The sequence below is a fragment of the Somniosus microcephalus genome, chromosome 14 (genome assembly GCF_052327205.1).
Source record: "Somniosus microcephalus isolate GS21.2 chromosome 14, FLI_Smic_1.0, whole genome shotgun sequence".
Lineage (NCBI taxonomy): Eukaryota > Metazoa > Chordata > Chondrichthyes > Squaliformes > Somniosidae > Somniosus > Somniosus microcephalus.
The window spans coordinates 65,910,953-65,923,393 of record NC_141000.1 but is presented as its reverse complement, the minus strand read 5'-3'; the positions used below and the strand labels follow the sequence as shown (position 1 = coordinate 65,923,393).

Sequence of the window (12,441 nt, the reverse complement as noted above, 5' to 3'; positions counted from 1 at the left end):
GGTTGGTCCTTACATAGAACCGCAGATTGGCAGCTCGTTAGAAAAGGTTTCCTGTAAATGATCCGTTATAACAGTAAATATTTTTTAATTTTTACATATTGTACACTGATCTCAAAAATGCAATTCAAGCATATTTCAATGCACTTTGACTTGCTCCTCAAAAAACAAGCAAAGAAAAATTGCATCGTAATAGTGAACTGTTCCTGTCAAATACTGGCAGTTCTTCACACAGTGAAAATCCTCTGGCCACATTGAGTGGTTTCACCAAAACTGAGCAGCGTTATCAGTAACATATGATCATCACCCTATTAGTGCAACTAACTCTCCCAGAGATTGCTTGTTTATCTCAACCTCCACGTTTTTTGTTACTCACTTATTATTCAGGCCTACACAATAATTTAATCTACAATATGGGTGCTATATTAAGATACCACTACTGGCTGTGCCTTGCACCAAGCATATGCAATCTTCTGCTCCACAACCAGTCACAAAACTTGGAAGTATAGTGAACAGCGAGGAGGATAGTGATAGACTGGCTGGTGAAATGGGCAGACAAGTGGCAGATGAAATTTACTGCAGAAAAGTGCTAAGTGATACATTTTGGCAGGAAGAACGAGAAGAGGCAATATAAACTAAAGGGTACAATTCTAAAGGGGGTGCATGAACAGAGAGACCTGGGGGTATATGTGCACAAATCATTGAACGTGGCAGGAAAGGTTGAGAAAGCGGTTAAAAAAGCATATGCGATACTGGGTTTCATAAATAGAGGCATAGAGTAGAAAAGCAAGGAAGTTATGAACCACCTTTATAAAACATTGGATCAGCCTCAACTAGAGTACTGTGTCCAATTCTGGGCACCGCACTTTAGGAAGGATATGAAGGCCTTAGAGAGGGTGCAGAAAAGATTTAAGAGAATGACTCCAGGGATGAGGGACTTCAGTTACGTGGATAGACTAGAGAAGCTAGGGTTGTCCTTAGAGCAGAGAAGGTTGAGAGGAGATTTGATAGTGGTATTCAAAATCATGAGGGTCTAGACAGAGTAGATAGAGAGAAACTGTTTCCATTGGTGGAAGGGTGGAGAACTAGAGGACATTAATTTAAGGTGATTGGCAAAAGAACCAAAGGCGACATGAGGAAAAACTTTTTTTACGCAGCAAGTGGTGAGGATCTGGAATGCACTGCCTGAAAGGGTGGTGGAGGCAGGGTGGTGGAGGCAGATTCAATCATGGCTTTCAAAAAGGATTTTTTTTTGCAGGACTACGGGGAAAGGGCAGGTGAGTGGGGCTAGCCGAGGTGCTCTTGCAGAGTCGGCACAGGCTTGACGGGCCGAGTGGCCTCTTTCTGTGCAGTAACCATTCTACGATTCTATGATTCAGTCCATTTTTTTATGTTAGGAGAAAACGGTGCGGGAACGTCAACTCTCATAGAATCGTAGAATATTACAGCACAGAAGGAAGCCATTTGGCCCATCAAGTCTGTGCCGGCTCTTTCGAAGAGCAATCCAGTTAGTCCTACTTCCGCACACTTTTCCCATATCCTGCAATTTTCTCCCCTTCAAGTATTTATCCAATTCCTTTTTGAAGGCTACTATTGAATCTATATCCACCACCTCATCAGGCAATGCATTCCAAATCCTAACCACTTGTTGCATAAAAAAGTTTTTCTTCATGTCGCCTCTGGTTCTTTTGCTAATCACCTTAAATCTGTACCTTCTAGTTATCAACCCTTCAGCCACTGGAAACAGTTTCCCTTTATCTAATCTATCTAAACTGTTCATGATTTTAAACACCTCTTAGCCTTCCCTGCTCTACGGAGAACGACCCCAACTTCTCCAGTATATCCATGTAACTGTAATCCCTCATCCCTGGAACCATTCTAGTAAATCTCTTCTGTACCCACTACATCCTTCCTAAAGTGTGGTGCCCAGAATTGGACACGATACTCCAGCTGGGGCCAAACTAGTGTTTTGTATAGGTTTAGCATAACTTCCTGGCTTTTGCACTCTATGCCTCTATTTATAAAGCCCAGAATCCCATATGCTTTATTAACTGCTTTGTTAATCTGTCCCAAAGATTTGTGTACAAACACCCCCAGGTCTCTCTGTTATTGCACCCCCTTTAAAATTGTACTATTTAGCTTGCATTGTCCCTCCTCATTCTTCCTAGCAAAATGTATCGCATCACAACTTTCTGCGTTGAATTTCATCTCTCATCTGTCCACCCATTCCACCAGCCTGTCGATGTCCTCTGGAAGTCTAATTACTATCTTCTTCACTGTTTACCACACTTCAAGTTTCATGTCATCAGCAAATTTCAAAATTGTACCCTGTAGAACTAAGTCCAAGTCATTAATGTACATCAAAAACAGCAGTGGTCCTAGTACTGAACCCTGGGGAATACCACTGTATACCTCACTCCAGTCCAAAAAACAGCTATTCACCACAACTCTCTGGGAGTGAAAATCGATTAGGCCAGAAAACGGGCGTGGGCAACAACAACTTGTATTTAGAAAGCACCTTTAAAGTAGTAAAACGTCCCAAGGTGGTTCACAAGAGTGTTATATAACAAAATTTGACACCAAGCCACATAAGGAGAAATTAGGGCAGATGACCAAAAGAGGTAGGTTTTAAGGAGCGTCTTAAAGGAGGAAAGCGAGTTAGAGGTGGAGAGGTTTAGGGAGGGAATTCCAGAGCTTAGGGCCTAGGCACAGCCACCAATAATTGAGCAATTAAAATCAGGGATGCTCAGGAGGTCAGAATTAGAGGAGCACAGATATCTCGGGGGGGGAGGTTGTGGGGCTGGAGGAGATTACAGATAGGGAGGTGCGAGGCCATGGAGGGATTTGAAAACGAGGATGAGAATTTTGAAATCGAGGCGTTGCTTAACCGCAATGTGCCCGAGCCCGTTCAAAGTGGTGCAGGCAGCAAAATTTGTGCCGCCTGCTCATTATAATGATTGTAGCGCTAAACAAGCTGCTGGTTGACTTAGCGCTGAATTGTCAAGATCAGCTGGAGTCTACTGGCCAATAAAAATAGGCCTAGGCTCTCTGCACTACTTAAAGGAGGTGCTTTGTTGCAAAAGCACCTCGTTGTCAGTACGCATGAAGTCATGGCCCAGCAGGCAAGAGAGAGGGCAAGGGGGTTTTCGGATGCGGCACTGGAGGTCTTGGTTCTGGGAGTTCACAGAAGATGTCAGGTCCTTTACCCGCAAGGAGGCAAGAGGCCTTCCAGGCAGAATGCCAGGAACATGAGAAGAGATAGCTCAAGCTGTCAGTGCCACACGTATTGTCCCCAGGACCTGGATCCAGTGCTGCAAGAAGTTTAATAACCTCATACGAGTGGTCAAGGTGAGTGACTGCATCTTCAAATGCCATATCCCACCATCTGGACCACTAGCCTCACACACTGCTCAATGCACCACACCCCCATCACTCACCTACCAACAATCTCTAGCAATTACCACTCATACCTCACAACCATAGCTTCACCTCACCCTCACACACTTACCACTGCTGCAATACTCACACCCACATCTCACACCTTGTACACACTTACTGCTATTCAACTATGGCAGGCACATCACCCAAACACATTGCATCACACTCACTGACACACTTCCCTTTCTCTTGCAAGCAAAGGTGGCTCATAACCGCCAGGAGCAGCAGCAGCCGGGCAGAGGAGAAGCCCGACTAGAGAACCTCACTGAGCTGGAGGAAACAGTGCCAGAGATAATTAGAGGGGCCGTCACCGAGTCCGCAGCAAGCGGTGAAGTTGAAAGCATTACTGATGATGACGGTATGCTTGTACCTAATCCTTCCTCTCACAACCCACTTCCACCTCATCCCATAATTTCTTCTCACTTAGAAGCTGCTGATGGTCTATGTAGGGTCATCTTGCTTCCTCTGCTCCCCTCACCACAACCCAACCCTTGTGCCTTTCTCCTTTCAGATACCCAAGAAGTCCCACCAGCCCAGCCTGTCTCCAAAGTTGAGGAGGAGAGTGAAGGTGAGGAGGAGAGTGAAGGAGAAGAGGCAATGTCAATCGATCTGATGCTCCCAGCACAGCTCAGAAAATGGCACTCCACAGATTTGAGGGTAGTACAAAGGCCAGATCTGCACGTGGTGAGTCACAGCCAGGCCAGGGGGAAAGGGTAGCTCGGGTGCCAACTCCCCAGAGGGCGAGTTCGCGCACGAGCTCTGCTGCAGAGGAATAAGATGATGACCTCAAGCGGGGGACCTTCAGAGGAAGGGTGATGGGCATGCACTCAGAAATGCTTTGTGCAATGGCACGCCTGCCACAGAGCCTCTCGTCAGTGTCCAGGAGCATGGAGGAGTTCAGTGCCAACATTGCATGGGGTTTTGCGCGGAGCTTGCAGCCCATGAATTCCAGCATGGAAATGATGGGCAACTCCATTAGAGAACTTGTGGACCCAACCATGATGCTGGGTCAACGATCTCAGCTTCCATTGCAGCACAGGTGGAAGCGACCCAACATCTCGGTGCTCCAGTGGAAGCCCAGACTGCTCTCCTGCAGTCTCAGCTTCCTGCCACGCAAGATCAGACTGCACCATCGTGGCTGGGTGTATGAGTGTGGAAAGGGGCTTGCGGGGGTATCACAGCAGTCCAGCCATGTGTCCTCCAACAGATGGCCAGGAATGCTGAGGCGCCGCTCCTGGGGAGTGGCAGTGGCTCCGTAGAGCAAGAAACTGCTGTCCTCTCAGGATGGCAGCATTCCTACTCCCACCACTGCCAGTCCACCAGTGCACTTGCTGCTGCCTGTCATCCAGCCAGCCAGACTGCTGCCACCCATGCCAAGGTGGTGCCAGTCTACAGCCGAGCCTTCTAGGCCCAGAGTTGCTCGAGGCTGTTCTGCAAGGCCATCTGCAGTCTCCTCCACTGAAAGTCAGCAGCCTTCCACCAGGCATGCTGCAGCCACTGGGGTAGCACTGTGTAGGAGCACTAGAGTAGGAAAAGGAACATGAAAGACAGACACGAAGGGAATGCACAAGGGTAATTAGTTGCCATTGTTATATTGAATTGTAATTGATAAATGGATAAATTATGTTTAGAATGTTTGTTTTGTGGTGGCTCTCATTTCAGCTTTTGTGCCCAGGAAGACGCTGTGATGTTCCGTGACAGAGGGATGGTAAGTTGGGGAAGTGGTGAGCAACAGGGATCTGGGGTTACATTCATTGGAACCGGAATGTGATGAGGCGCTCACTGACAGCCCGTCCAGAACGGGTATCTGCTGCCTCCCTCCTCCTCCCCGAGGTGGTCCCGGAACCCTTGGTGGCAAGGGCTGTGCCCCAAGTTGTGGAGGATGCAGCAGACCACGACAAAATGGGACGGTCAAAGCAGCAGAACCGTTGCTTCAGTACCCCGATGGTCTGCTTGATGAGGTTCCTCATGGCTCTCATTATATGAGTGCTGGCCACGAGTGGTGGGGTTGCAGAGGGGAGTCATCAGCCAGGTGTAGAGCAGCTAGCCCTCATCTCCGAGCAGCCAGCCCTCATCTCCGAGCAGCCACCCTCGGGTTTGATGTGCAAGCAGTCTTCCAGCCACCACACCGGACTGATGCAGGATGAAGGCATCATGACCAATGTTCCCTCTAAGCTGCACGGCCGCGCAGCAGTTTGCTGGTCCCACGCAACTCAGGACTGGCTTTTTCAATGTTATGTTTCGCACATGTGAGTGGGCCGTGCACCCAAAATAAAATTGGGGGGAACATTGATTATGACTGCTGCCAGGATTCACCATCATGATGTCCTGGGCGTGGTCGCACACCAACTACACATTAAGTGAGTGGTAGCCTTTACAGTTACGGAACAGCTCGGGATTGATATGCGGCACCTACAAAGCATGTGTGTACAGTCGATGGCGCTCTGCACCATGGGGAAGCCCATTATCCTGGCAAAGCTACATGCACGCTCCTCCTGCTTCTCTCTGTCCCTTCTCCTGGAGTTCTGAGCCTCTGTGACCTCACAGTTCACCGCCCATCGTTGTGTCTGGGAGACGTTAGCTATGTCTCCTGTTCCACACTGGAACGATCTGGTGGCGAAAAAATTGAGGGCCACTGGCAGTGCTGTCATTGCCCTGCTCGGAGGCTGCAAGTCTGGTTCCAGGAGGTGGCAGAGTTCTGCGGCCACCTCCTTGGTGAAGCGGAGCCTCCTAATACACTGCTCCTGACTTAAGTGCTTTTGGAAGACCCTAGGTAGGTAAGGCCTCCTGCGGAGAGCCCTCCTGCTCCTGCTCCTCATTCCTTAGCCAATTTTGTATCTATGCTGTTACTGTTCCTTTTATAGCATGGGCTTTAATTTTGCTAACAAGCCTAATATGTGGTACTTTATCAAACGCCTTTTGAAAGTCACCTATCACTAAAGTATATTCATATAAGTAAATTTATAAACGTGGACCTCCTGGACACCTTTTTTAAACCTGGCTTTGCACCAGGCTGCAGATAGACCATACCCTATCCAAAGTTCAAAGTGGTGGAACACCAGCCACTAGTGATGGTCTCATATCCCTCAGGTTCAAAGTATCCAGCAGTCAAGCCACCAACCTGAATATGAGTTACAATGTCACTTTCTTTTTGATGCATTTTCGAAACCGCTTCTCGTATACTGAAACACAATGTATAATGGCACTGTAATGGGACAAATGAGTAACAAGTCAACAGGTGGAACGATTACACTCAGAGAGCCCCAAGTAAACATAAAAAGAATGGTGACAATTACACTATAAGGGTAGGGAAAAGAGCAATTTAACATTGGTTATATACCACTCCTCAGTAAGTTGCAAGCGTGGCAATTCTGAAAAGTGAAAGCATAGTGTAATCTTTGGGCAACACATAAAATAAACAGGATTACCTGGAGTAGCAGACTGCAATATTGCCACAGCTTTCCCTCCAGGAGCAGCACACATATCTAACACACACTCGCCATCTTGTACCTCCAATGCAAGGACAGGGAACAAAGAGGCTGCATTCAGGAGGTAATATTCCTTCAACCTTTCAGTATGATGCTGGAGTCTGGGGAACCGGCACTGGGTCCTGCTGATGTAACATCGTAAAGAATGCTGGGAAGAGGGTAAAACATCTTGTAGGAAATTGCAATATCCCTGTGATTGAAGATACTGTTCAAGTGCTACATAGTGACTGAACGTGTTCACGAGCACACCATACTGCCAGTTGGAAGGAAGCAAGAGCACTTCTCTGAAAGACAGGGGGAAAAGAAAAAAAAAGTCAGTCAAATTTAAACTGTTACAGAATTATTTCTTTTTTTTGGGAGGGGGGGGGGGGTGGTGTGGAGAAGTGGCATGCTTGAACTTTCACCTAAAACTTCTGAAATTAAAGGAATCGCTGGAATGCTTATGCTATAGAACCATGTCAATTAAATCATGATTAACAAAAATACAACATTTATAGTACTGTTGTACGAGACTAAATGCATGTTAGAGCAGCTTAACTTTTTTGTGAGCTGATTACAAAATGATTATACTGTCAATCTAAAAATAAATCAGGTCAATAACATTTTAAGAGTGTCCAAACCTAGCAACTGAGACATCAACACACAGAGTTTCTGTTTGCCCAATGTGGGCTGCATGTTCTCTCCTCGTAGAGATACCCCGCTTACCCAAGTACAGAGAACTTAGTTGGTTAGGATAGCCATATCTTAACGACGCAAGGTGTGTGCAAGGGTATTACTGCTGGAGTATAACCAACTAAAAAGATGCAGCTTACCAGCATTGGTGCTGGAGGATTGCTAACGTTGTATTTTTATAAAAAGGGAGAAAGGGATAGACCGAGTAATTATAGGCCAGTCAGCCTAACCTCGGTGGTGGGCATATTGGAAAAAATTCTGAGGGACATTATTAAGTCATTTAGAAAGGTACGGATTATACAAGGACAGTCAGCATGGATTTGTTAAGGGAAGATCATGTCTGACTAACTTGACTGAATTTTTTGAGGAGGTAACAAGGAGGGTTGATGATGGTAGAGCTTTGGATGTAGTCTACATGGATTTTAGGTCCCACATGGCAGACTGGTCAGAAAAGTAAAAGCCCATGGGATGCAAGAGAAAGTGGCAAGTTGGATCCAAAATTGGCTCAGCGGCAGGAAGCAAAGGGTAATGGTCGACGGATGATTTTGTGCCTGGAAGGCTGTTTCCAGTGGGGTTCCGCAGGGTTCAGTACTAGGTCCCTTACTTTTCATGGTATATATCAATGATTTAGACTTAAATGTAGGGGCCTTAATTAAGAAGTTTGCAGAGGATACAAAAATTGGCTGTGTGGTTGAGTGAGACAGAAAGCTGTAGCTGCAGGAAGATATCAATGGACTGGTTAGGTGAGCAGAAAAGTAGCAAATGGAATTCAATCTGGAGAAGTGAGGTAATGCATTTGGTGAGGGCAAACAAGGCAAGGGAATACACAATGAATGATAGGATACTGAGAAGTGTAGAGGAACAGAGGGACCTTGGAGTGCATGTCCACAGATCCCTGAAGGTAGAAGGGCAGGTAGATAAGGTGGTTAAGGCGGCAAGAGATACTTCCCTTTCTTCGCCAAGAGCAGGGAGATTATGCTAGAACTGTATAAAACATTAGTTAGGCCACAGATACAGTAGAGTACAGTTCTGGTCACCACATTACAGGCAGGATGTGATTGCACTAGAGCGGGTACAAAGGAGATTTACAAGGATGTTGCCAGGACTGGAGAATTTTAGCTATGAGGAAAGATTGGACAGGCTGGGATTGTTTTCTTTGGAACAGAGGAGGCCGAGGGGAGATTTAATTGAGGTGTATAAAATTATGAGGGGCCTAGAGTGTATAGGAAAGGCCTATTTCCCTTAGCAGAGAGGTCAGTAACCAGGAGGCTTAGATTTAAAGTAATTGGTAGAAGGATTAGAGGGGAGTTGAGGAGAAATGTTTTCACCCAGAGGGTGGTGGGGGTCTGGAACTCAGTTCCTGAAAGGATGGTAGAGGCAGAAACCCTCACCACATTTGAAAAGTATTTGGATATGCACTTGAAGTGTCGTAACCTACAAGGCTACAGACCAAGAGCTGGAAAGTGGGATTAGGCTGGATAGCTCTTTTTCGGCCGGCACAGACACGATGAGCCAAATGGCCTCCTTCTGTGCCATAAATTTCTATGATTCACTAAGGGACGCAAGCTTCCCGCTGCTTTGTTCACCCATAACTGGCTTGCAAGGTTATCTGGAACCAAATGGAAAGAAAACACCCTCACTGACAGGTATAGCCCTCCAGCACCCATTAATGAGTCAGGCTGGCTGGTCAATCATCAAGAGATGCCCTGGAGGACTGCAGACTTACCTGGCTCAGGTGTCTGATTACTAACTCTGCCATGAAAAGTTAACAGTTCCGAACTTCCATTGCCAGGCATACAATTTTGGAGCCATCTTAACCTTAGAGATCCCGCTCATCTCCCTCTTCCCCAGGTGGATAGTCAGTACTTCGTTATTAGAAATTGACAAACATGGCTTTAAGCCCTCATTAGGCACACAGCAGATACCAGGAGCTGAAGTCCTGGTATGGGCTTCAACCTCTGGCCCACAGGCAGGTGCGCTACTAAGTGAAGCAAGCTGATGCTCCAGGGCAGTGAACAATGTATGAAATTGTACATTTTATAATTTTTTTCTCTCAGCAATTCCAACCTTATGAACAGCAGTGTCAATACTCATGGCAGCGTAGATTGTAACTATAATTTTTATTCTCATCAAACTATTACTCCTCCTCCTACTGGACCCTTCTTTACCATATGAAATGGAAAGTACAACTGTAAAATGTAATGATAAGCAAAATTACATAGAATTTAAAATCTAATTTTTGTAAAGATTCAAAAAATGGCATCCTAACCTGAAAACTATACATTATCTTTGGCTAATTACACAGTACTTCAAATATGTAACAAGCTAAAAGAGAAACAATGAAAACTATTGATACAATATCTATATACTGTATTATTTTTCCCAGAAATTTGGTAACTATGCATTTAATTACTAGACCACGATAAAAAAAGTTTGAAAGACTATGCCACAAAGTTCTATGAACTCATTTCCTTGTGTGTGCATATTTAAATTAACTTACAATCACATTTCAGATGTATTGTACAACTGTATATAGACAAGGCAGTAGTAATTGTACTGTACTTCAGTCATCAGGATTTTTACAGATGAGGTTTTATAAAATCATTTTTATCTTTGTGGTTTAATAGCAGTTTCTGTATGTTGTCCTTATCCCCTACAATCTGTACCTTTTTGATAATCTACATTTAGCAGAATCAAGCAGTAAGTATCAAATACCAATTACTCTAATTGATTACTGACTTACAGTCTCCAACCACACTATCAAGCATTCTTCAATTTTGTGGCTAATAAACAGACCAGAGTTTCACGATGTACAACAATCAATATATATACACAATTAAAGTGACAGCACAAAAAATTGGTAAATACTAAAGAGTATACTGTGGTAAACCACTGTTTGTATTCCTGTTTGTATTCCACTGTGTACATGCCTGGACATGCCTCGGCTGACTCCTCCCACAGGTCCTAGTATAAAGGTGACTGCTCCCCAGCCCTTAGTATCATGGACCGGTCGACCACGCGAGGCAGACCTCCATTCTGTTGTTAATAAAAGCCTTTAGTTACTCTTCTAACTCTCAGTCTTTTATGAGTAATTGATAGCGCATCAATTTTATTAACAACATTTTTATAATGGAGAAGATCCTCACACCAGCATGCCTGGACTTAGATCATCGGGAGGCGGACTCATCCACCAAGTTTACTCACTGGCTTAAGTGTTTCGAAAAATTCCTGACCGCCTCCGAAGCAATCAAATCGGACGAGGACAAACTGGATGTCCTGACCTCCAAAGTGAACCACCGAGTGTACTCGGTCATCCAAGACGCGACCTCGTACGCGGACGCTATCAAGCTCCTCAAGGACCAGTACACGCGCCCAGTGAACGAAGTGTACGCCAGGCACCTCCTGGGGAGTCGTAAACAACAACCTGGGGAATCGACCGTGGAATACCTTCAGGCACTGTCTGTGCTTGGCCGGGCCTGTGGTTGTAAGGATGTAAAGGCCGCCGTGTACACAGAGGAACTTATCCGGGACGCTTTTGTAGCGGGCCACAGATCCAATTACACCCGACAGCGACTGTTGGAGCAGAGTAACCTCGACCTCAACAAGGCCTCTGAACTCGCACTATCGTTGGATGCAGCCTACCAGGGCATGGATGCCTACTCCTCTGCACCGTGGACGCCGCGGGGAATGACAGCCTGGGACACGGTAGGACCGCCTCATAGCGCCGTGCCACCCCAGCCACACCCCAACAACGGCCCAACTACCGCAGCAGTGTCCCAAGGCCAGACAGCAGTGCCCCAAGGCCAGAAATGCTACTTCTGTGGCCAGGCAAAACACCCCAGAGCGCGCTGCCCGGCGAAAAACGCGATCTGCTCGGGCTGCGGGAAGAAGGGACACTACGCTAGCGTCTGCAGGGCCAAAGCCACCCCGAACCCCAGCAGCGCCGCGTGTGGGCCATGCGGGCCGCCATCTTGGACCTCCCCGGCCATGTGCGAATCACCGGTACAGCAGCCATTTTGGACGCCTCCAGCCACATGGGGATCATGGACGCCGCCATCTTGGACGACAGCCGGGACGCAGCAGGCCCCCGACACCGCCTCATCTGATACCCGCAGCGACACACCGACCCCTACGCTGGCATCCGTTACACTGGACCAAGCGAGACCGCACCAACTGGCCAGTTCCACAATGGACATTAAGGTAAATGGTCACGATACAATCTGCCTTTTTGACTCTGGGAGCACGGAGAGCTTCATCCACCCCGACACGGTGCGGCGTTGCTCTCTCCCAGTCCTGCCTGCGCAACAGCGGATTTCTATGGCCTCCGAGTCCCAGTCGGCGGACATCGGCGGCTACTGCGTGGTGACACTCGTAGTAGACGGGACCGTGTACGATCATTTTAAACTTCTGGTCCTGCCTGACCTCTGCGCTGCCGTCCTGCTGGGGTTAGATTTTCAGTGCCACCTTAAAAGTGTTACGATGGCGTACGGTGGACCCCTACCCCCACTCACAGTCCGCAGCCAGCAGCTTCCAAACTGCCCGCCGCGCACCAGGTGCAACCTCTCCACACTCAGAGTCACCCCCCCCCAACTGTTTGCTAACCTCACCCCCGACTGTAAGCCCATCGCCACAAAGAGCAGGCGATACAGTGCCGGGGACAGGGTTTTCATTAAAACCGAAGTGGAGCGGCTCCTGAAAGAAGGGATTATTGAGGGCAGCACCAGCCCCTGGCGAGCCCAGGTTGTGGTCGTTAAGACCGGCGAGAAGCAGCGCCTGGTCATCGACTACAGCCAGACAATAAATCCCTACACCCTGCTGGACGCCTACCCACTCCCCCGTATAGCTG

At 47.2% G+C, this 12,441-nt stretch overlaps 1 protein-coding gene across 3 annotated transcripts in view; it reads right to left on the bottom strand.

The window, feature by feature from the left end:
• The window catches only part of nsun3 (NOP2/Sun RNA methyltransferase 3), a 79,432-nt gene that overhangs the window by 51,245 nt on the left and 15,746 nt on the right, over positions 1–12,441 (bottom strand). For all 3 annotated transcript variants that reach the window (XM_086006599.1, XM_086006598.1, XM_086006597.1), the window contains exon 3: positions 6,864–7,207. In XM_086006599.1, coding sequence (XP_085862725.1) covers positions 6,864–7,207 — 344 coding nt within the window. The remainder of the gene's footprint in view (positions 1–6,863; positions 7,208–12,441) is intronic.